This window comes from Genypterus blacodes, unplaced genomic scaffold (assembly GCF_046128005.1).
Source record: "Genypterus blacodes isolate CSIRO-AG114 ecotype Tasmania unplaced genomic scaffold, CSIRO-AGI_Gbla_v1 ptg000045l_1, whole genome shotgun sequence".
Classification (NCBI taxonomy): Eukaryota; Metazoa; Chordata; class Actinopteri; order Ophidiiformes; family Ophidiidae; genus Genypterus; species Genypterus blacodes.
In genome coordinates this window covers 309729-335678 of record NW_027466858.1, presented here as the reverse complement: position 1 = coordinate 335678, position 25950 = coordinate 309729, and the positions used below count along the sequence as shown (strand labels likewise).

The 25950-nt window shown below is 40.6% G+C and overlaps 2 protein-coding genes across 3 annotated transcripts; one reads left to right on the top strand and one right to left on the bottom strand.

Moving 5' to 3' along the window:
- The first annotated feature begins 357 nt into the window (after positions 1-357).
- On the top strand, positions 358-16715 carry LOC143000171 (endophilin-B2-like). 2 transcript variants are annotated; one of them, XM_076149400.1, is made up of 11 exons: positions 358-491; positions 2234-2375; positions 5690-5818; positions 7628-7761; positions 8414-8506; positions 9508-9570; positions 10285-10308; positions 10533-10622; positions 10706-10806; positions 12803-13004; positions 13744-16715. In XM_076149400.1, the coding sequence occupies exons 1-11, from the start codon at positions 429-431 to the stop codon at positions 13849-13851; spliced, it is 1149 nt and encodes a 382-aa protein (XP_076005515.1). In that variant the 5' UTR covers positions 358-428; the 3' UTR covers positions 13852-16715. The 2 variants fall into 2 exon arrangements, with proteins under 2 accessions (XP_076005515.1, XP_076005514.1); XM_076149399.1 differs by having other exon boundaries at positions 2234-2396.
- Positions 16716-21144: 4429 nt separating this feature from the next.
- Positions 21145-25091, bottom strand: LOC143000236 (lymphotoxin-alpha-like). Its single transcript, XM_076149486.1, has 4 exons — positions 24723-25091; positions 23089-23119; positions 22941-23000; positions 21145-21807 (listed from the first exon to the last, which is right to left on the bottom strand). The coding sequence occupies exons 1-4, from the start codon at positions 24960-24962 to the stop codon at positions 21338-21340; spliced, it is 801 nt and encodes a 266-aa protein (XP_076005601.1). The 5' UTR covers positions 24963-25091; the 3' UTR covers positions 21145-21337.
- Positions 25092-25950: the final 859 nt, after the last annotated feature.

Sequence of the window (25950 nt, the reverse complement as noted above, 5' to 3'; positions counted from 1 at the left end):
AGCTCCCTTGGCTTTGGACCTTGGCATGTGGATATAAGTCTGTGCTTTACATTTCAGCTCCTTAGGTGGGTGGAGCTATGAATAGGCATTTGTTTAGGCCTAGTTTTGCATGAATAAGCTGACACTAAAGTGTTTTCTTTTGAGAGAAATTATGAAATTAAACGTTCTCACTGTCTGAGAATGACCCCATTGAATAAAATAACAAAAACAAACATTAAATATCAACAATGATGACAACAGACTTAGAAATCATAAATATATTTGACCCTGAGAAAGTGACATGATCCTGAAAAAATAAAGTCAGCATTCTATTTTATTTTGAAATTTGAGACAGGAAGTGACATATTTTAGCGTGGCTACCTTTACACATCACACATCTAGTCGAGACTGGTCCCGGAGTAGCTTTAGCACACATAGCTTCAAACACTATGGATTTTAACGTGAAGAAATTGGCCTCCGGTGCTGGACTATTTTTCACACGAGCAGTCCAGGTAATTAAATTTGTTTATGTGAGCTTATTGTCGTTCGGTGAATACTTGTTATCACACGGACAGAGCGTTCAACCCGGTACTTACGTTAATGACTAACGTTACGCTACACTAGCTGACGCTGCGGTATAGCATTGCTAGCCTATTAGCACATAACGCATAGTTAATATGAAGATATTGCGTAATACTTGATACAGCATTGCAGCTAAAGCGCAGGGGTTTCACGATATAAATGCGTTGTATAGCTATGATCAACACTGGAGGCGTAATGTTATCTTTAAGATGATGTTATCTGACGTGTAACGTTATCTTGTAGGTCAGACTGGACTGACGGTAGCCGGTGTTCTCTCTGGAACAACACAGCGTATGTTTGTTGGAAGAATTAGAATGATTATCTTAAAGCTTGTGGGTAAATTTGGACAGTCTGAGGTCAGCAGGGAGGAGACGGAAGAGGGGATGACATGTGACGACATGTCAGGGGGATTACGCGAGAATAGATGCTAAATTACAAAATGTAAAATGTATGTATGTATTTGAAATAACTTATAGCGGTAAAGTTGTCGATCTAAATATCTTTATAACACTTCTCTATAATCTCTACAACACTACAATACTCTCTTGGACATGCATATAGGTCCAAAACACACACATTGTATGAACCATAAACTTGATTCAAGTCTATACAAATCTTAATTCTCTGATCAAACCTGAGCATTTATTCAGTTGTTATTACAGTATTAAAAAATGGTCTTTTATGATTCTCAAAGAACATTACAGTGTCCTGGGTTAAGTTATTCTAAAATGTATATAGTGTATGTAGTAAAGTAGTGGGTAATAAATGAATGTTTTGGGTTTGTTTGTTTAATTCTTAACAGGTATACTTAACATGAGGTGAATGGAATTAAAGCTCAAAGTAACCAGGTCTCTATGGCAGATCTCTGTTTTGGTAGCTTTTAGAAAATTGTGGGAATGTTTTTTTTTCTATTTTTATTTTACGTATATTTAGTTTTATGCCTCACCTTTATTCTACCAGGTTAAGTTGATTGTATAACATTGACCAGGTGCTGATGCCTGCCCCTCCTGGTCGGCTCTGGTCCAACGCTGATGCTTAACTTGGGCGCTTCTCTTGGCTGCGTCACTTATCTGTGTGTCCCTACTTAAATATTAAAATATATAAAAAAATAATTTGGTGGCCCATTCCACCTTACCCACCTCTCCACATCATCCCCCTGCTGGTTGGATGCCTGCGTTGTGCCCAAACTGGCACAGATGGAGAAGGACTCGATCGCTGCCAATGAATTCTCTATGTAGGACAAACCGTGGCTTCTTCCAAAGTATTGCACCGGCCTCAATGAAATAAGTCAGACCTATCAAAATGTGCAGTTTGGTTCCGCTCTGGATACATTTTGAACAAGCAGGAGCATTTGTTGAAGTTTGGATCCACTCCACTGTTGAGCTGTTCCATGTTATTTGATGTTGTGGTTCCTTTCCATAGATATTTGAGATGCTGTATTTTGATTTCCTTGTGTGTGAAAATGTTTAAACAACCTGTATGTGGCTGCAAACCACGTGTTGCATCGGTTTTCGTTCTCCATATCATCATTTCAGGGTTTCACATAGATCCTGCATTGTAACCTCAGCTCATTCGCTGAGCAAACTGTGTCTGATAGGAGAGAATGAGGCAGCGGCGGTTGTGTTACTGGAGTAAACCAGAGTATTGTGTTTGTCTGTTTGCTCCTCCTCAGTTCACAGAGGAGAAGTTGGGCCAGGCGGAGAAGACAGAGTTGGACGCCCACTTTGAGAACCTGCTGAGCCGTGCCGACTACACCAAAAACTGGACTGAGAAAATTTACAGACAGACAGAGGTCCTGCTGCAGCCCAACCCAAGTATGATCCAAAACATCAAATGTAGGGTACATGTTTCTTTCAGCAGTATTACTGCTGTGTTGCAATTTTTCATAAGTCGAAGTGAAATTAAGTAGTAGAAGTAGAAGTCGTGTAAATATTGACATGAGGGACCATATGTCATGTGTTCATCATGGAAGTTTGTACTGTAAAATAACATAAGTACACAATATCCCATTCCATGTAAGGATTTATCTATCTTACTTTCTAAGAATACTAACAAAGCACAGTATAAGGCGTAAATCAAGAGTCAGAAATACTGATGGGAAAAAGAAACAACTCAAAGGTTTCATTTAATTTAAAGCCATAAGACCAAAACTACAGCCGGTTCAACGAGTCATCGCAACATTCACATGATACAGACAGTTTGATCTAATGTGGAATCTCATCCTCATTCCTGATCCGTTGCCATTTAAATCTGGCTGTAGCTCTCTGCTCTACACCCACTTGATAAGCTAAATCAGGAGGGACTGGAAGAAAACACCCGCGTACCTGATTTAGCAAGTGGAGTCGTGAGTATAGCAGGAACAGGCGGACGTGTCTTGTTGTGTTTTTTTTGTGGAGCAGCGCAGCAAATCATACAAAATACAACAAAAAGCATAATAGTAATAAAATGCTTCAGTCACTGCTAGAAAAAGGCCTCACTCACATTCCTGAGAGTAATGCCTGGCTTGTGTGTTACAACATCAGCAGACATGTCAGTGACACCAAACAAAAGAAACCAGAATCCAGATCAAGTTGCTGATGTAAAGATAGCAGTGCTTTCATTTCTGTTGTTGGTTCCTGTTTATCTTTGTTTCATTTCTTTTTTCCATCAGTGCAGTTACAATACAATAAGCCAAGTGTAGCCAAGTCACTTGACAGCAACATGACTCCAATGACATAACAGCAATTAGTAAACAAATCCATTCAGTGAGTATACAGGATCGCTATAAATGGGTAAAGGCATTCTAACTTATTAATATTCTTCTTTAGGTTACAATTTGTTGATAGTCATTACTTATTTTAAGCCATTTTTACAGTCTTATACTGTGAGATCATCAGACCCGTACACTCTCACTTGCCACTTTAAAGTTTGACAAGATCAAAATTGAGCTTTCTAACCTTCAATAATTATCTTATGTATTTAGATAATGTTAGTGATAGAGTACATTTGAGAATAGGGAGCTCTAACTTGTGACTTTTTGATTCTCCATGCTACAGTTGATCACACTGGTAAGTATTCTGCCTCTCTCCTTAGTGCCCTCCTGTGGAAACCTTTCATAACTGCAGGCTTATTAGCACAGAGAAGTGGTTGACAGTTATGTACTCAACCAATTCAGCACTTTAAAGTTCAAAGATGTTTGTAAAATACATTAGTTAAGCACTCATAATCTCCCAGAGTCCCTTTATGGTGTATAATACCAACCTTTACCAAATGGCCACAGCTGATGGTGAGCCAGCTCTATACTGTATATGTGAACAGCTGGCTTGTGCCATAGGAGAATCCCATTTGGTTTGACTGAACCCATGTCTTCATTATCTGTGACATGGCCATTTCCTCCATATTGAATTGTTCACGCTCATTTTTTCATGTTGCAGTGTGTAGTGCCATCTGTGTTACCATTTAGCCACGTTTTGTTGTGTGTAAATGTTTCCATGGTAGCTGCAGATTTTCACCTTGACGCACACAAACGTTTTCCACAAGTACAATATGACCAGTCAGCAGGAAAGTCATGACATTCAGAATTCCTGGAGACCCATGAACGTGGTGTCATTTCCAGTTGCACCACTATGAAGGCGGAATTCCTATCTGTGTAACCCCGCTTCTTGGACATCATATTGTCAATTCATTGCCGTGGCCCTCTACTGTGTAAAAGGTCTAGTGGCGGGCCGGCCCTGAGTAGTATTTACTGTTTTTGTCCGAACAAATATTGCAATATTTGGCTGCCAAAACTGTTACATTTATACGGGAATCGCAGTTTTCAGTTTGTCCAGCAAGCGGCAGCATTACATCAATAATGTAGGACTACTGAACCTGTGGCACAAAGCAACCACCAGGGTTTAACATTAGCAGTGTGCAGGTAATCATGGATGCTCCCCTGGAACTATAACTGTGTGATTTCATTTATGAAACATGACCAAACCAACTTCCTTCTTCAATATTTTCATTCTATTATCTTTGCTACCTTTAACTGATAGCTTTTTGAAAACAGCAGTGAGCCTACAGCAAAGTAAGATGTAACAGTTTGGTTTTTATCACACTGCTACGCATATTATATTTTATCGAGGCAATTAATGGGCCGACAAATATCTCCTTAGTCTCCTCACATATGACTTTGTTCTTTTGCTGCTCTGTGTACTTGTGGAAAACTATAAGAAAGTATGATGTTTTGATGAACACTCAATTCTGTGATATTCATTTATTCTCCTACATGAAATGCATTAGGCTTGGGTGGTATTTTAAAAACCTTTCCAATACTTCCCCTCAGGCGGTGACATGTAGCCAATTGAAGCGGCTGTGTTTAGATTTAAAGTAGTGGACCATTTTCTTCCTTTCGATACAATTACAATGCACTAAAAAACAAAAATATCTTGGTTCAACTCTTACCTAAAGCAGCAACATAAAGGTCTCCATGACAAGAGACAAAAAGCACAATTCAACCCCAAGCTGCACTGCTAGAAGATATGATGTATGAGTGCAGCTATGGATTCTGTCCTATACAACCTGCCATAATGCTGGAAGTGATGACAGTATAACAAACATGGATACCACCCGAACCTAATAGACATGTAAGCAATGAGAGTCATTTATTTAGTATTTTGAAGTCCCCTGTGACATGTCGGGGTTGACGTATAAATGACGTGTTATATTTTATGATATCCAATATGAAATGTTTGTGAAGCTGATGTTCTTTTTTTTCTAGGAACTGTGTCAGAGTTATTTGTCACATCTTGTGGTAACTTTTGAGGGCTTATGTTGTGCAAATATTTAGTTTTTAACAGCTGGTGGACAGTAGGAAGTAACTTCCTTGCCAATGAATAAGCCAAGCATTAGAGGATTAGAGGCAGGAAGCGCTGTATACTGATGCACAACCCAACACATCCTTCAAGGAATTTGGGAAAAAAACCTTTTAATAGCTTTTCCAGACTGCACATTCTGGCTGAGTAATGAATTGAGTAAAGTTACTATATATTATAATTGTTATCATTATTATATGTTAGTATTTTTGCTTGTCATTTTTCCTTTAATCTCTCTCAGGTTTAAAAGACAACTCGGTGTTCAAGTGTCAAACTCTTCTTGACTTTTTCTGCAGGTGCTAGAATTGAGGAGTTCCTCTATGAAAAGCTGGATAGAAAGGCACCATCCAGAGTTACCAATGCAGAGCTGCTGGGTCAGTATATGGAGGATGCAGCAAAGGAGTTTGGTCCTGGAAGTCCATATGGTGAGTGTGCAGCTGCATCTAAACCAAAATCTTAAGGGTTTCTTTATGTTCGGTCTTATTTTCTTTTAGTGATGGTTGCCATAGGATTTTTATTTGGAATATTGAAACATAAGTGAATATTGGGTAAGAAAATCATTAATAAATGAATCTGCTCTCAATAATAATCTCAGCAACAACACCGGTGTTACAGAACTCTGTGCTTGGATCCTCAATGGTAATGACCTCATTTTTCCCAATCATTATTTTGTTTTGCGTACACACACAGAGAGACATTAGGTGGCAGTATGAGACAAGAAAGTGAGATCACCATTTAATGAATTGTCATCAGTTTCTCCTTTTTGAATTATTCTGAGATAACAGGAGCGAAAACATCACCCAACATCTAGAAAGTAATAACATACAAAGAAGAACTTAAATGATATAGATAGATGACAGATAGAGACGTGGAGGTGTGGCATAGAAAGGGAGACCCAGAAAGAAAAGACGAGGCATTTTTCACACTTCAATATTGAGGTGGAAAAGACTGCATTGGCCTCTCGGATCCGTATAAGTTTTAAATTTGTTTGTGCAAAATGCAGGCCTTAATTATCATTAAATATGACAAATGAAAATCTTTTCAAAATGTCCTTTTCAAATTCAAATTCATTCAAATGTCGTAGAACTGCCATAAACGTACTAAACAAGATTGCTCTGTTTTCTTGCGTTGCACAGTGAAATCTTATGCATCGTACAGAATTTTTAATTACTCTTAAGCATTTTAGCGGAAACAATAGCTCAAGCAGCTGGACTAACAAATGCTGCTGTTAGTCTCCCATGGATGGACCCACTGTCAATTGGGTGTGTATGGAATTGTTTCAACAACCTATGTCCCATCATCAGCAGTAACAAACTGCTTGTGTTCTGGCTACTTCCAATAAAAAGTACTTGTAATTGAGTCGCAAACATGTTGCTGGTTTACAGAAATTGAATTTCCTAAACCCTGCAAATACCTTGTAAAAGCTATTTGTATACATATTTTGAGCCTCACATTGCTGATGAGAAACTAGATGGGACAAGTTCCAGTCCGTCTGTGGTTTGGTTTAGGATATTACGTAAGACGGAATGAAGCTATTGCAGGAGATGGAAACAGACTAATTACTTACAGCTTGCCTGTTCAGTCACCCAAACCACATCCTACTGGTCAGCTGTTTCAGGAAGTTCACGCTATTTGCAATGTGCAGTCTGTACATGCAGGCATAAACAATGAGCAGTTTGATGGGGAAAGGGAAATATCTGTTTGTGAATATCAGGATAAGGGAAAACAGACAGATACTAACTGTATTCATGTCATGACTTTATTTATTTATCATTCAAAATGAACAACCAATGGCCATCCTCATTTTTGATGTCATTCAGTTTGTGTTAATGAAAAAGAGGGTTCTCAGTTTTTCCTGTCATCATGACTTTTGCAATGTGTCTTTTGCAATCTTATTTTGGAAAAAGAACCTCTTGTGTCCGTGTCAGTTGTTTCACTCACTTAACGTGTTGTATTTTGAGGAAGGCGTAAGGAATGCTGGCAGTCTCCACATGCTAGAGTCACTCGGCTACAGACTGTATTATTCATGAAGTGTGGGTTGCAAGGAGCCATCTGAGCTAAAGAGTGGAAATAATTCTGCAATGTTTGGTTCCTGTGCTGTTTTCAAAAAAAGAAACATTTATTTATTCGGTCTTTTCCTAGTTGGGCAATTGCTGAATGATCTAAGTAGCCATTTAAAATGATTGGAAAATATCAATAAATGTTGGTGACCTGATCTGATGTGTGTCCTACAGGGAGCACTTTAATCAAGGTGGGTGAATGTGAGAGGAGACTGGGAGGAACGGAGAGGGAGTTCCTCCAGACATCAGCTATCAGCTTTCTTACCCCTCTCAGGAACTTTCTGGAAGGAGACTGGAGGACCATTTCAGTAAGTGAATGCTCCATGCACACAAAAGTCTCTGGTTCTTGTGGAAGTCTGTCCAATGAAGACCCTGTTCACAACCCTTCTCAAATAACTATCAATGTGAGCCGGACCACATAGTGTGTATGTAGTATGGCTCACATTGTGATCAGATCTCCCAACCATCCAAATGTGTTGTAGACAGAGTTTTGGGCTGGGACATACCTGTTGCTACGTGGGCTTTAGAATTGTAAACTTGACTCAACAAAGGCTGGGACAGATTGAGGTGATAAAATCCACCCACAACGTCTTATCTGACCGACTCTGCTTGTTTTCATTGATGAGATCATTTGAGTGTGAGTTATGACTTGATATCGATGTATGCTGCATCTGCAACACCGAATATTTGCATAATGTACCCACAGACCAATCATATTTAGGGTTAATGATGTTTGATGCGAGTGAATCGGTGTTAAAGACGAAAAGCTTTAGTTTAATTAGCCCTTAGTTAGTCAGTCATGATCTATAGGTGAGACAGCCCTGAACTAAACCAGAGGATAACCCAGTTGCTTCCCATCACATTGACACAACATTGCATCTTTGAAACAATAGGCTGACTGTGACTGTGACTGTGACTTGATGAGCTCTAATCTTCACGTTGTCGTTGTGCGTGCTGTAGAAAGAGCGACGTCTTCTGGAAAACCTCCGCCTCGACCTGGATGCCTGTAAAGCCCGTCTCAAAAAGGCCAAAGTGGCAGAGGCCAAGGCTGCTGTAAGTTGTTGATGCCGTACTCCCACACAAACTCTTTGTCATTCGCTTGCTGGAGCTGTGATTATTCATGACTAACACTCTGTGTATTCCAAATATTTACAGTGTGAGGGGGAAGTGAGTATTCAAGGCATTTTTAAAGACACATTGTTGCTCACTTTGGGTTACTTTTCCTGTCTGACTTGTTTATAATTGGCATTAAAAAAATCATTAAGTCATTATGGAAATGAAACATCTGTGACCTTAAAGTTGACTCTTTGCTGTCAAAGTAGTGAACAGGATGATAGGAAATGAACACCAGCCACCGGTCAAATACTGCAAAATCTTTGGCTGTGACTGGTGATGTAATTATTTCCAGCAGCAACTTTTAAAGTTGACCTTCTTTGAATGTAGCAGTACCTATTCAGTAGGACTAGTAGCAGTAATAGTTTGTCCTTGAGAGTTCAATGCCTCTCAAAGCTTCAGTTTGTTGACAAAGCCCCAGATTTTGCTGACCACCAATCCAATGGCAATTCTGTAGCCTATATGCATGTCAGCATGAGCATGCTCAGCTCTCGGTGACTTGTCTGAGCTAGTAATAAGAGTGACTGGCTTGTTTGCAGTGGATTATTCATGCAAGTGTCTGTGGTGCTGGGGAGGAGGTTTACTCATCACCAGCATCGTTTCATCTGTATGCACCATAGGTCAAGTTCAGAGACACCTATTGTGAAAATGTGCTGACAGTTCTATATGTGGGAAAACATTACATCAGTGTTTCTCACCTATGCAACTTCAATTTGAAGAAAGAATGCTGATGTATCAGCTGAAGATTGTCGATAGACTATTTCACAATCTGTGTTGTCTCTATGCTTTGGTTGAGCTCCTCATTGAGGTCATGTTTACACTTTACTGTGCTTTCTGATTATCTGCCTTTCTTAATGCATGGTGTTTGTTCAAATGGTTACTTATGCACAAGGAGCAGCGCGTGGTAGCATTAGATTTAACCCCGCTTCATGTTTCTGTAGATGGCACCTGATTTTCAGGAGACCAGACCTCGCAATTATGTGCTTTCAGCCAGTGCATCAGCGGTAAGCCTTTACTCAGTATGGACATGTACAATGGAATCCCATTATATGTAATTTGCTTTACATTTATTTATATTCTGCTGTCCATAAGTAGTATCTCTTTCTTACCTTCAGAAAGTAAGTTCATTCAGGAAAAGTTGTTGTAGTTTTTACCCAGGTTTCTAAGTTGTATTGCTCATTCACAGATCCAGACACTCATACGGCATTACTCACTTTGTAAACTAAGATTTTGTAAGCAGTTCATTCATGTGTAGATGGGAATAGCGTGTGTGTGTGTGTGTGTGTGTGTGTCAGAGTTGCAAAGCAGACTTGAGCTGACGCGGTCACAGAGAGGATGGATGATACATATGTTGACATCTCAGGCACTCCTATAGGCTGCCAGTAACAGGTCACCGTGCTGCACTGCAGGTCTGTGTGTGGACACAGCTCTGATTAGAGCTCAGCACGTATTGGATAGTTTTTATCATTGGCCCTTGAATTTCAACATCTCCTTATGTAAGAGTTAATTGTATGTGTTCAAACAAAGCAGTTAGATGAGATGGAGTTTCCCACATGGATCATCTTGTGCAGGGACACGTGCACAGATTAAGCCTGCAGGTTCTGTCTTGTGATGGGATCAGCTTGTAGTATCACTTGTAATCAAGTTATTCAAGACATAGTTGTTGTGATGTCGTCATAACTGGCTTTTCTCTCCTCTTGTTTGTTGTGGCCTCCCAGCTGTGGACCGAGGAAGTTGAAAAAGTGAGTATGGCGGCGTTAAAGCCAACAATAAACTCCTAGCTTCTGTCCTATCAGGTTGTACTTTCCCCGATGTTATCTCTGCGTGCGAGGAGTAATAAATATAAATATACTAACGCACTGTCTGAGTGGTTTGGCTTAAGGACGTGGAGAAATGAGACCTTTATACAAAACAAGTTCAGATGTATCAAGTAAATGTGTCACAGTTGTGATTCTTGATGTTTCAGGCTGAACATGAGCTCCGTGTGGCCCAGACTGAGTTTGACCGTCAGGCAGAAGTGACTCGGCTACTCCTGGAGGGCATCAGCAGCACACACGTATGAACCCCGACACTGCCAAATACACACGTGTGCAAGATGTTCTGGTCCTGATCTGTGTTGTGTTGTTTGCTTCCCTGCAGGTGAATCATTTGCGTTGCCTGCATGAGTTTGTGGAGGCGCAGGCAGCTTACTATAAGCAATGTCACCACCACATGCAAGAGTTACAGAAAGAGCTGGCAAGGTGAGGATATGGACGGATGTTGAGCTTCACACACGCCTTACCCTCCATAAGTGGATCTTTAGCATTAGACGCTTAATTTTAATGTACCAGTACCACTGAAAGTCAGTGTGTGTGTGTGTGTGTGTGAAGAGGCATCAGATTAATGAACGACTCAGCTGACCAACCTACCAAGCCGAATTACAAACCGTCCAAGTGTATCTTATCAAAGCGCCGCCTAGGGAGATACTTAATACCAGCTGTCCATCTCACACCTCACACAGGCCTGTTGGTCTCTTTAAAGTGCACAGTAGCTGAGAGAGATCGTTCCACTTTATTCCAATTATCTGAACTGCATCTGCTCATTTAGATCATCAGCATCTCGCAGAATTGCAGAAAGAGGCTTTATAATTGAGGTATCAAAGGTCCTGGGCGTTGGCTTCTCTGGTAGAACCCTGAGATGGAAGCCATTATGTTTGGCTTTCTGCTGACTCAGACGGTCTCATACCTACGATTTCTGATTCCTTTATGTCTTAAGTTGATTGCTAAGAATTAGAAAGTTAGAAAACAGATCAATCATCCTTCCCATGGTTATATTTGCACAGTCATGATAAATCATTTTCATTGTTTTTACTGCCCTCAGCTCGACTGTAGATGTGTGAGTATGACTTAGTTAGGATGTGCTTCTTCTTGGTGTGTGTGTGTGTGTGTGTGTGTGTGTGTTTGTGGGGAGGGGGTTGTGCTTTCTGACCATCACATCTTCTTGCTTACCCGCCTTTTCTAAGTGCCTAAATTAAGAATTTAGATTAGAATAGAATAGAATAGACCCATAGGAACCCATGCAATTAAATACTAATGTAATAAAAGCTAATAAATGATGAGTCTTTAGCACCTGGGTGAAAATATGAGTCAAACTTGTCAACCACCTGTATCAGAACTTTGTCTTGATGGAACACTATAAACCTTATCTAGATACTGTATAGATCAGTCCCTCCAGATTTGTGTGATCACATGATCGCGCGGTTAAATGCAAATTCAGGAAAATGCAGCAATTATCAACAATGCTACATCATTTCTCATTTTTTTCCCAAAGAATTTGCAGATATCATCAAAATTGTGTGTGCTGAGAAGTGCATTCCTCACAGAGCAGGCGCGTGTGTGTGTGTGTGTGTGTGTGTGTGTGTGTGTGTGTGTGTGTGTGTGTGTGTGTGTGTGTGTGTGTGTGTGTGTGTGTGTGTGTGTGTGTGTGTGTGTGTGTGGGAGGGAGGGAGGGAGGGAGGGATGTGCTGATGTGTAACAACAACAACAACAAGAAGTGAGGAAATCAGGTTTAGTTTCATTTCACTCAATATTACATAAATATATATTATTATTATATGATTCATTATAACCATAATGAAAATAATAAATGATGTGAAAATATGTTACAAAGATAGAAAGAAAGAAGGAGTGGGAAACACCTTTGGTTTCCCTTTGTTTCTTTATTTGTTATATGATATAGCGGTAGAGCAGCTGTGTGTAGAGCAGCTGTGTGTAGAGCTGCTGTGTGTAAGGCTGCTGCTGTGCTCGCTCTTTGTGATTTATGGAAAAAGGAAATTGCAAAATCCAGTGGTTTCCCAAAAATCGCAAAATAAATTGTGAAATTCTGAGGGGACTGATATTGAAGTGAGTTTTGTTCCACAGATATTGACTGAACAACATCCCGCTACATATAACACACACACGTAGCTTATTCCATGAGATTCTGATTGAATCAGGCAGCATCTTTCAAGTCAAGAGTTATAATTTCACTGAACACTCACAGAAACATTTGTCTTTTTTCAATACTCAAAAGTATTGAGGGACCAAACTCGGCCCTAGGAACCAGTTTGATTTGAACTCCCAAAGCCTTGATCAATCATTTCCTGCATGTTTGACTCGTGTTGTGGTTTTATATTGTGTTTTCATGTTCTAATACTGTTCTGTCAGTGTGTGTGTTTATCCATTCTGAGCATCACGTTCCTGCTTTTTCCCCCCTCAGGCTTCCCAATGCGTTTGCTCTCAACTCCGGCCAATCCCTGGCGGCGGCCGGTTCTGTCCCAGCAGCTATCAGCAGCCCAGTTGAGACCGAAACCCTGAAGATTGAGGAAGTGCAGGCACCGGCGACAGGAACACGCAAAGCCAAAGTTCTTTACGATTACGACGCTGCTGACTCCAGCGAGCTTTCTCTTCTCGCTGATGAGGTGAAGTTTGATCATCGACCCCTAGAATCATGCTTTGTGGCCAATCGCCGTGTCTTTTGCTATTTTATTGTGAAAGAATACAGATAAGTACTGTGGATATAATCGTAAAGAGAAGGAGCCATGAGTTTGAGGTTGAGCAGGTTATTGGGCCAATGTAAGGCACTGATAGTATTGATGACATGATGATTTATAGATACAGAATACTGTAAAAGGTCCAAATATAGGAGGAGGGAATGATTCTGTCAGTGAGTCATGCAGTTCCCCCTCTTTAGTCATGCTGCAGAGGTTTTCGAGGAAAATGGGCGGGATCATGTAGAATTGCCCGGTCCCTCTATTCTGGGCAGGGGGAATCTGCATTTCTAAACTTATCCTTCATGTATGTTAAGTTTTCTACAGCAGGACTCATAGCTCGTGACTCCAGTGTGATCCATGAATTGCCTCACCTTTGTAAAGAGGCGGCACGTGACGCGCTAAGCACTAATTAAGTTTGTAGTTCACATGTGCCTGTAAAACCTCGTGTGCCAATTTCTGGAAACCAGTTTTGAGCAGGAAGATGAGGTGGGGTGACCCAGTCAATCAAATGGTGTGTGTGTGTTGGGGCCAAAGTCAAATGTATTGTTTTAACTATTTCCAAACCCAACCCATGCCTTTTCTTTACATGTGCACGTCTTTATTTAACCCTTTTTCCTGTGAATGCCGTTGTGAAAGTGCTTAACTTTGCACTTCCTGTGTGTTTCAGCTGATCACAGTTTACACGGTACCGGGTATGGACTCTGACTGGCTGGTGGGAGAGAGAGGGAACCAGAAAGGGAAAGTGCCTGTCACATACCTGGAGCTTCTGAGCTAAAGAACACACACACACACACACACACACACACGCATGGGCTCACTCTCATGCACATGCACAATGTGAGTGGGCACGACTAAAGCCATGAGGACATGACATCACACTGCAGTTCAGTTCTGTTACACTTACACTTACCTGAGACTAACATAGCACTCCCAAGGCATTAGCAGAGATGTTACTTTGATCTGGTTTCACACACACACACACACACGCACACACACACACACACATCCATGTATTTCAGACCGCACTGAAATAGATCATAGCACTAACAGCAGAAACAAAAACCCCACGGGGTTCCAAACATTCCTTTGAGCTCTGTTTGTTGGTTTCCCTTTTCTATTTAACTCATATTTATCGTCGTGCATCCTAAAGGTTCAGACGGACTTCAGCTCCAGACTAGATGAGGTTTGGCTGAGACCAAATGCAGCATACTGTGTGTTTCCATATACATCATTATATAACAAATTGATCTTTATGGCTGCGTAGAGCAACCTTTGTTCATGAAGTGTAAACCTGGGGAGTGTGTTTTTATATCAATCCACTACCACCACGCCCAGAATTGCCATGTGAGCTGTTTGTGATGTGTTTAATGGAAGTTTGATGTCTTAGGGTGCAGCCACACTGAGCACCAACTGTGAGCCCCGTTCAGAGGGAGAGCTGCCTAACGTCTGACACAAGCTGAGGGTCAAAGGTTAGCAGGAGTTGTTCCCTTCTCTGGAGGTTTGTTGGATAGTCTCGGCTCCTTTGAGGCTCTCGCTGGTGAAAGCACTGGAATATTGTCAGGAGCCGACAGCAGTCAGGGTTTGGATCGAACTCGATATCTGATCACCAACAATCCATAAACAATAAAGCCCCCCCCCCTTTACAGTGATGTAATAGTTGTTTGTCTTGGGGGCACGCCTCTGGTCGCTGTCATGGTGACGCAGCGGTTTGATTCCTAAATGGAAATCCTGTTTTGATCTTATATGAGTGGAGTAACATTTTATTTTTCCAATATCAGTTTTGACTTCAACACTGGTAGGTAAATACATTGAATATTATATATAAATATATATATAGAGTATATATATGTTACAATATAGCTGAAGAAGAATAACACTGTACAGTAGTGTCGGTCTTCTTAGCTCCTTGGTGGTGTGTACGAGTGTGTGTGAGTGTGTGTGTTATGCAGCGATTGTTGTGATTTTTTGGCAGTCAAAACTTATTTCCGGTGTTTATGAGAAAGTCATGTGTGTGTGAGTTACTACAGCTGTCTGCTGGTGAGAACCATGAGTGAGAAAACCCGACCTAAGTTCTCTGATCACTGATATCTGCAGACACCCTGATGTTTTGAGGAAACACACACTCGGCCCACTTCCTCCTCCTCCTTATTCTTCTTCTTCTTTGGACTGTATCCTCAGGTAACTGGAGTCTAAAAAACGTAGGAGTGCAATTTTGGCATTAACTTGGCTTATGCATACGTATCTCAACTCTGAATCCCTAAATTAATGCAGATATGTAACGTGTGCTTCTGTCCATCTCTGTCCTGCTGAGATGTTCTGAGATGTTCTGCCACGTGCCGCCGTGTTGAGACGTTATCAGGTTTTATGAGAAACACCAGCCACCGAACCTGGGAGGGAACTCATGTTGGTCCATGGTTCATTTTAGATCCATCAGCGAAAAATGAAAGAAATGAATGCTTCCAACTTTAGGCACAAGGACGACATCCGGTTCTTCCCACTACATGCAATACAACACGGACACAATGAGAGGAAGTGTTCTGTCCAACATGACCAGCATTAGCCCACGCTACACAACAGTAACTACTAACAGCAAATAAGAGACATGTGTTTTAAAGGTTCTTTAAGGATAGAAGGAGCGTTTTTTAGCTTAACACTGACTGAACAGACTGAACATAGACTCGTTAGATTGTCACCTGTTTTGCTGTAACATTCCCATGTTTGCTTCCCACTGAAAATGAAAACTGCTCCTTTTAACACTATGAAGACAGCAGCAAATCAACATAAACATTCCCATACTAACTGCCTTAAGAGATTGGGAAGGAACCGCTAAGGCCATCTGCTGCAAAACCAGAGAATGTGCTTTCCACACACACACACACACACACACACACACACACACACACACACACACGGTGTCCAGAGACTTACTGTATACCACGTATGGCATGCAAGACTGTAACCTCTTATAACAATGTATTTGTGTGTTTGTGTGACTGCTCTGTAGTGGGTTTTTGTGTCTCCTGTGTTCCCTTCCATCGCCGTTTTGTCTGCTAATTAAATCAAAGTGTCTTCAGTCGTAGTGCTGCATGTGCTGCAGTCCAGCCGGACGTCTCCGCGTATATGAAGTGTGTGTTTCTGTCAGATCTGGAGAACCAAAATGTTTGCACAAAGAGAAACGTGTTCTCTGACATCCACTGTGTGTCCATGCATGCATGCACTCTGCCGTTTTGGTTTTTATTAGCGTGCTCCCCCCGCCGGGCGTTTTCTGAAATAAGCAGAATGTTTGAAAATTCATTAAAGAAGAGAAATTATCCAAAGCAAACCACGATCTCAAGAAGATCTTTTTCTGATCTGTATTCAGTGTTGTATTCATAACGGACACCTGGTGATCACCCAGGTAATAGCATTCGATTCTAATCTTTATATTTTCCATAACGTGTTCTGCATGTTAGTTTGTGCTTATTTCACAAAATGTTAAGGGTTGTTTTTGTTTTTTTTATTGTTGCTGCTGCTGTGATTCCGTTGTACCTCATCTTGTATTTATTTGGGTTTTTTTTGTCAAAATATTTATTGCCTGTTCCTAAACCATGCTGAATGAATGAAATGTTTGAGAGTTAATAAAAATTCATTATTTGGTTTCAGGTAGCGTCTGTCACATTGAATTGGTTTGCGTTTCCTCCGTGTCTTCCTCATTGCTCTCCCTGCTTTATACCAAATATCATTCGTCCCCATCTTTTTACAAAATATAGCACATTTTCCTCACATTTCAGTGAAAATTTCAAACAACGGATCAGAGTCATCACCATTTTTTGTACAAAGGGATTTTCTCTATTATTTGTTAATATAATTTAAGTAAAAACTAAATGTTGAATCACATTATAGTGTAATCCCATCACTTTTTTAATGTCGGAAAGTAAAAGTCTTCAATCTAAAGCCTCAAAAGATGTACAGTGCAACACTCTTCTTTCTGAATCACTTATGGGCAATAGGGTGGCTGCTGCTGTCATCAGGGCAGGAGCAGGAGCCCTCGGGGCAGGAGCAGGTGACTCGTAGACCGCTGCTACCGTCAGAAACCTACGCAAGGGAAGCAGCAGATAACGTGAATGCAGAGACCATGGTGGATGCAGGCGAGCCCTGGGTCATGAACACGTACAGACATGTAAACAGGAGGTGGACCGAGCCAAGTGACGTGGAGGCAGAAGCAGTGTGGTGCTGGCGATGCCCTTGAGGGTGATGACATAATTTTGGACAGGAGGATTTCCCTGCCTTCTTAGAAGTGGTGCGGTTTCATTGGAGTCCTGTGCTCATTGTAGATTGCACCATGTTTGACTCATGACCTGTACCTGTACCAGATCAACCAAAGGCCAAAGATTAGTGATCAACCTTGTGCTTGTATCATTGGATCTGCTAGTATACTACATGTTTCAACACTTAAATAAAGAGAAGAGCAGAGCTGTCGACTGAACCCCATGTGGTGAGGAGCTGGCTGTCAGATAAACGCGGTATATTGAGTGAACTGTCAAAGGCCCCTGAGTCTCCCACCTTTCAGTTGGCTCCTCATTCCATTGACTTTATTGTAACAGTAAATATGTTGGTTTGAGCCGATGCAGAGATTCTCACAGAGGTAAAATGACATCAACAGTTTGTAGATACGTCTGTTTTCAACTCTTCATCCATATTCAGTTCATTTTATTATGACTACAATGAAGCAAAGGCAAAGTTGCTGAGCGGTAGAAATATGAATGTGACTGACTCAGTCATGCGCTTGGGACATACAGTATAAGGAAGTCAACACGACAAAAACTCTTCAAGTATCACTCCACACCCACGACAGACATAAGAGCCAACACACAGACATTTCACATTCCTCACATCGTGTGAGACTTCCACACAGTGTAGGCGACACAAGTGAAACCAGATGACTGTATTTACACAATCTCTCAGGCCCAGAGTTTGAAGCAATGATCGCGCGCAGCAACAAGGTGATCCTTGTTGCTGCGCGCCATCATTGCTTAACACTGCATCACCAAATTAATATACGGAAAAGGAGGCACACACACACCTATATTAACAGGACTGAGCTGCTGGTAATCAAAGACCTGTTCATGTATCTAAAGTCTTTGCAGTGCCGTCGACTACGCAATGGACATTGTATCTCATTGAATCGCATCAAATTTACAATTGGTTGCGTAAAATGTTACTAAATGCATCAGATTGTTGATAATATGTAGAGATACAGATCATATGTGTTATAATGTGAATATTATAACTAAGTTACAGTAAAAGGTAACATTCTAAATATACATTCCCACCACCATGGGATGCTGTTAAGGAAAAGATTCCCTTGTGTCGTTTCCTCTGCTTATGTTTTCCCTGAAGTTTTCAATCTACCTTTCCTGCGTGTTTAGATGTATGTGTATGTGTGGATGGTGACAGGGATTGGACAAAGTATGAGGAGAGTTTGGGACACTTTTTTCCTAATCAAATTACTAAGGAAGCAAAGAAGCGCTTCATTCTCTTCAGTGTGTGTCAGCCTAAAACGTACACGCCAATAAGGAATTAAGCAACACCATGGAACCTGTGTGAAGAACTGGTCACCCTTGTTGGAAACCACAACAATCCAATCACAAACCACCTTTAGATGACCAAAGTGAGCGCTGTGTCTTTATTCACTGCAGTAAACCAAGCATGTTCCCTGGGCATGTTGGACTCCATCAAGGCTGCAGCTTGTCACTGATTCAGTTTGTTCATTTCCAAAGACAATGACCGAAACGCAGAGGCCCAGGGTGTGCTATATCAAAGGCTTGTTTGGAGATGAGCTGAGCTGAATTCAATAGATATTCAGCCACCCTTAACAGCCATGATGAGTGAGTCAGAGAAAGCATGAGCTAACAGACGTTTCCCAAATGTCCTAATGGATGCTGCAGCTGGACCTCTGTATGTATATAAAATAATCTGCAAAAGGAAATGAGTTACACACATGGACCCATGAAACAGAACCCTGACAATTTGGTCACACAAGTCACTAATGTTAGTCTTTTGATATCTTTATGTTGTGGATTCTGCCATACACCCACTTGTTTTTAAAACCATTTGTTATTTTCACGGTTTTGATATGTATAAAAGCTTGGCGTGTTTGTTTCCATCCAGAGCAAGGAGCATGGTTGTGTCATATGATTGTAATCAATCAGGTAAGGGTTTACCTGCAACCTGCAAAATCAAGTGTGATCTTTAATAAAACCTCCTGATAGGTAAAGTTCATACACATTGCTGGAGCTGATGACGTGCATAAAAATTGTTGAAGTGTCTGGGTTAAATGTAATCATACAGATCATGCTTCAAGTGAAAGCAGCTGAGAATGGACATTGAAGTCTTGAAGATTTGTGTCTATGCTGTGTAACCAGCCATTCAGGTAGTTTACATGAGGGTAGAAAGAAAACAAAGATGTTAGAGACGATATCCAACATCTGCTGTGGCCATAGCTACTTTTTTGAGGTTGAGCTGAGAAAGGGCATTTTAGTCCAGGTCGAGACTCAAGACTACCCTGTGCAACCAAGCTGAAGTATTGTAAGCTTGACAACAGCATCATATTTTTAACAATTCAATTTTAATCTATTCCTTCTGTCCAGTGGTGATAACAACTAAGCTGGCACTGATAGGCTCATAACCCCAATGAACACAAATAACACATCATTCTCCTTTAACAAACCCAAACCACAACCTCAATGAAGAGGATTTAACTATTCCATATTTAGTCCAAATGACGTTAATCATAACCAACACAAGGTCGGACATGCACACAAAAAAAACTAAAACCAAAATAACTACAATCAGAAGACAATGCCAACACAATCTGTGACGCACTGGTTTGGATGAGTTTACGGAGAACTGAAAATAAGGATGTGTGAGGTGAAGAGATCTTGCTTGCTATTCAGGCTTTTTCTCAGAAAGTAAATGACGAAAGAGTCACCATTACCAAGAGGACAGCCTTGCTTTTGATTTTGATTTGGTGCAACAACACACGTGCCCCACTTCCACTTCACATTCAAAGTGCATCATCTATTCTAGATCCTGACATCCAATGCTAGGAAACACATTTACACCCAATGTCCAATCCGTCCCAGCTGTTTGGATTGTGTTCATACAGAAAAAGTTGTGTGGGAGATTTTCTGCTGGCAACGAATTCTGTGCACATTGAACTTACTTTTAACTAACTTATAACTGAACTTTTTTTACGCTCCACAGAGGATGGATCCTTTAATTTTATTGACCAAATCATTATTTTCAGAAAGGATATTTTAGTAGATTTGTTAGCCATTTACTGTAATATTATTTTGAGTGAGCTTACCTAAATGATTGCACTATAAATACAATGTAAGTATGAATAAACTCACACCCAAATCTTCTTATTATTCAGAGCAGTTAACTTTGTTTTCTCTGACTCCATTTATAAATCAGAATGGCCCTGTAGTTTAGTGATGTTGATTTAGCTGTGCAGATAGGCACGGCATGATAAAGGTTACATAATGCTGAGTAATTGATTAACATGGTCCAATTCATATTTCAGTTATGGCTACAGATGCAACTACTGGATGAATGTTACATAACACCCAACATGATACAAATAAAGTAAATTAAACCTGCAAATGGATGAATTAAAGAGAAAAAAGCATCTTAAAAACCCTTACCATGGATAATTACATATGTTTGCTAAAAAAAAAAACAATGATAGTCTGCCACACCAGTTCCTAGGATCCCCTCCTGACTAGAGACTGAATCTGTGTGACTCTGTCTGTGGGTGAAAGGACAGAACGTAAACAGAAGGTTTGTTCTCTCCCAGGTCCCCAAATCAGCCACTCTCCAACTTCTTAAAATTCAGCTGAGTGTAATTTATGACACAATGTCAACAACAAAGAAGAGATCAAGTGAAAAGTGTCGTATTTACAGCAGCACAGTCAGCATAATGAGTGAAGAACACCTTTCCTGCCACTCCCAGACCACCTTGAGGAAGCTCACACACAACACACCAACAATAAGATCATGATCAAATGTTTATTTTTTTTCCAAATACATAAAATAAATTAAAGCATACTTAATACAAAGGAAAGAGTACATTTAGCCAAAAGCCCGCCTTTATTATGGTGTTACAAAGTAATTTAAGTTAATCTTATTAAGTAATATGTCTCTGTGAAGCTGTTGTAATAAAACTGCTGATAAATATTGCAAATATTACCACTGCAATGGTGTTGTGCACAAAGGTTTTATGAGATAGGATAGCTTGGTGACCCCTGCTGTCTGCCCGTCAGTCTGGGCTGCTCCGGCACAAGCACAGCTCCAAAGAACACTTTGCTTTCTTTCACAGCGATAAGTTCAGGATTCCGTGATTGAACCGACAGCATGTCGGAAGCCTCCAGGGAGAACACGGCGGAAGTATACAGGGATTTCTTGAACGGTTTCCATGAGCAATCCACTGTTTCAACAGCAGACAGAAGAGGTATATTGCTGGCGTATTCACGTGGGCGACGGTTCACCCAAAACTCCAGCAACACATGTTCAAAACAGCTCCAGTTCTCATAACTCTCATAGGTGATCTGTAGGTATACATTGTAGTTTCCCTTTATTGGAACAATGAGGTTTCCTTTGGAATAGTTAAAGCCCCCATCACAGTGAGCATTCCCGTCCTTGGACTCCCATTCCAGGTTGTTCATCCCAGTGGAATAGTTGGCTAAAGCTAAACATGAGGGTAGAAAGAAAACAGAGATGTTAGAGTTAGATATCTAACATTTGCTGTGGCCATAGGTACTTTTGACTTCATATAGAGGCTGAGAACACTAGAAAACTTGAAGAAGGACGATCATGAAACTACGGGAAAATGAATGACACACACTTACAATAGCTTACAATACTATCGCTAGTCACTAGTGAAAGTATTGTCAGCTTGAAAACAGCATCATTTCTTCAACAATTCAATGTTTAACCTATTCCTTTTGTCCAGTGTTGACAACAACTAAGCCACTGCCACTGATTAAACTCATAACACAAATGAACACAAATTCCACTTAACACTTGAATTTTTATGTTAAATTACTGAACGATTACATTTTTATCAATACATGTGTAGTTATGGGCATTTGTTTCTGCTTTCTGCATTCTTTGTCAGCATCATGGCTCCCTTAACAAACCCAAACCACAAAATCAATGGAGTGGATTTAGCAATTCTATATTCAGTCCAAATGACGTTACCATCCCAAGATCAGACATGCACACAAAAAATATGTGTGTGCAGGGGTGGGGTTCAGGTATGACAGCGTTGGCTTTACTGCTCTTTCAGCAATGACGTGGAACCAAAAATAACAAAAAATGGCCATGGTTTTATGATAGTGTTGAATGATAGGGGCCGAGCTGAGTGCGTGCGTGCGTGCGTGCGTGCGTGCGTGCGTGCGTGCGTGCGTGCGTGCGTGCGTGCGTGCGTGCGTGCGTGCGTGCGTGCGTGTGTGTTCATGAGCACCAGTGCTTCAGTATCACAACACACACATCACATGACACTTTGTCCCAGTCACAATAACCCAGGAATGCTGTTATCCACTGACCCCGAACATAAACATTTACTACTGACCTGCCTGTCAATCATAAATGCCTCTTACTGTAACTGTTAATTGACTATCAGGATATTATGTTTACTTAATCTATTCATTATAGTATAATAGACGTTATAACATGTATGTCAACGTTCCGTCTTTGGCGTTCTCTGACTTATCTATGTTTTATATCAGGTCAGGTTGTTGTTTGTCCTTACTTACATGTGCTGTATGTTGTGCGTGCTGTACAACTATTGTGTTTTCTTTTTCAGATTAGTACAAGTACCTGTTAGAAGGGCACTGGGGTGTGCGGAGTGTGTGGATTGCTGCTGTTTGGAGCTGACGCCTACAAGAGGGAGTCAAACAGTCATAATACAGAAATACATCATACAGAATTGCTTTAATTTGACTCAAATACAGAAAGAGAGACTTACCAAATGGACTCCTCTCATCCTGTATGATTTGCTGTAAGGGAACAAGACCAACATTAACAACATTTGAGATGGTTAACAGTAATTAATCACATACAGCATCTGAATAACACACACTTAAGTGATTCATTGTTTATGTTGATGATCACTGTACGGTCTGTCATGATTTGGATGAATGATGTTGTCGTTTTATTTGACTACTACTGCTACATATCACTCCAGTCCTAGCTTCTCTGCATTGGCCTCCCATTAAAACTTTATTAGTCCTAATCCTTATGTCTTAAGTAAATCATAACCCTTTATGTTCCTTCACATGCTTCAAGATCCTAGTTGGTAAGCCTGCTTGTTATTCTAAGGACCGAGATCAGTTGAGTTTCGACTGCACTCGTTTTCACTCTTTTTAATCTCTATCTCTATCTATTTTAGTGATACTTTGTGTGTAATTGCCAGTAGAAGCAGGATGTAAATGCAGGCTGTACAGAAGTAGTGAGTAGCAAGCCTAGGTCTTTGTCTCAAAGGTCTCGGACCAATGGAGGGTTTGGATCCGATCTGTGTCAGAGTTTGTCTCTGCCTCTTCCTGGACTTTTGTCTCTACTTGATTTATTATGTTTGCATGGACTCTTTCCTTTTGCTTGTTCTGGAAATAAAGCATTCTTCTTGTATCATGTTCCTTTTTGGGGGGGAATAAACTTCCTGCACCCATCAAAAACTTTCACAATTACTCTCTTGTAAAAAATACATCTTCATTCTTTCCACTTAGAATGCAGCTAAACAGCTTTTACACGATATGTGAGCAAATAAACTTTTCACGGGGGTAATTAGCTGGCCTAAACTTAGTTTAGGCTTAGTTACACTTAAGTTTAGCCCCAGGTGATCAGTGGCAGTGTGAGTAGTGAGTGACTATTATTCCTTGTACTCCCAGCTGTAGTTCCTATTGCACTTTTGGCAGGTTTTGAGTAGTTTTCCCAACTGTTAAGCCCTTTGAGCCATTGTATGTGATATTGAGCTTTAGTACAAATAAACTTGCATTCGCCACTACAACTACTGCTACTGTAACGCCTTGCTGGCTTATGTGTGTGTGTGTGTGTGTGTGTGTGTGTCACCGATTACCAAAATGCATTGCGATTCTTTGGTCACTAAGCAACGAAAAACTAAAGCTAGAAAGATGGCATCGTTCTGACACGCACATGTCGGTCACAAATGACACAAAAGCGCGTCTGTGCTTCTATACACAATTATAATAAATGTTGTAATTGATCAATTGTTCTGCCCCTTTTCTCTCAACTTTTTTTTTTTTGTTATATATATATATTTGTCATTCAAAGCTACCTTATGGTTCATGGTTTAAAAACTAAAATTATTATGCAGTGCAGCTTTGAACTTTTGACCATATTGGAATTCCGTTGCTACCTTTCCTCGCTGTACAAACACATTTATCTGTTTATAAAGTTTATATTATAAACCGTGATTCTATCCTCACTCACTCACTTGGAATGAGAAGTGACCGTTTGGACGAGAACCAGAGGCACTTTCTAGCATTGACTGATGCGCAAATCAACATGACAACACTTTAAACTAAAGCGTGTGTGTTGTTATATAAACTATGCAGTATCTGTGTTTGAATGTGTGTGTGTTACCTTGTGTGATCCGCCCAACACGCACAGCAGGAGTAATGGCAGATTCACAGAGATCAACAGCAGCACACCGGCCATCAGAAGCCGAACCCGCCGCTGGAGACGCGCCTCTCTCTGCTGCAGGAGCTGAAGTATGCCGTTGATCCGGAGCAAAGTGGGGTCCTCCCCGCAGAAGCACACACTGCAGTCGCTCTCTGTCTCCATGTTGCCGGTGAGCCGCCGGTTGACATTCAGCATTTCCATTTATCAGTCAGCTGTCGCCCACGTTTAAGCAAGCGTGCAACCCACGGACCACGGAATCTCTCTGAGTTTCACTCAACCAAACTTCCTCTTTGTAATGTTTTGTTAAACTGGAATCACGTTTCATGGCTGTGTCCATACTTTCAGTCAAACGTAAACACGTATTCATCCTGCAAACAGCATAAATAAGATTGATTCACTGACATGACACACGTTTACCATTAAATGAATTGTCTGGAATGACGAAATGTCCCATTCAACAATGTCAACAGTGTCATATGTAGGTGCGTCTCGCGTCTGCCTCCCCTGTAGGATCGACCAATATCATATTTTCAAAGCTATTCCGATGTATTATCAGTTACCTAGTCGACCGATTTATCGTTTTGTCAAAGCAAAACTATTTTTAACACCGTCTTTCCAAGGACAGATCTGCTCTTGTACCTTCATTGAAAGAGGGTTTATAGGCTTAAAAGAGGGAGAGGGTGTTGGCATTTCCTAATGATAATAGGTTTCGGTGAAATCATGGCTAAGAACAGTGTTATATGATCAGGTATACATAGCTATGGCAGGGAGAGAGGGAAAAGAGACGCAATGTCAAGACACAACAGCTTTGTCTTGTCAAATGTGTTGTCAAATTTGTCTTGTGCCAGTTTGCATGTGTTTATAGTTTATGTGTTATATTGCATTTTGGTTTCTAATTTAACAGATGCTATCTTATTGACATTTAATTCAACAGTTATTCAAAGCTGTCAGAATGTTGTCAGAAGACTGTTTGGTTTAATTTTGGAAAAACGCAAAATAAGGGTTTTATTAGGGGGAAACACCGGTGTTTCTGTGTTCCCATGCTGGTGAATAAGATGCTCGTGAGGCAAAGATCCATATCCCATTTTTACTTACCGTGAAATTTGATTTTCTAGATCGTCATCAAAAAAAAAAGCAAATTCAGCTATCATCTATATTAAGAATAATGTACTGGGCCACACATTGCGTC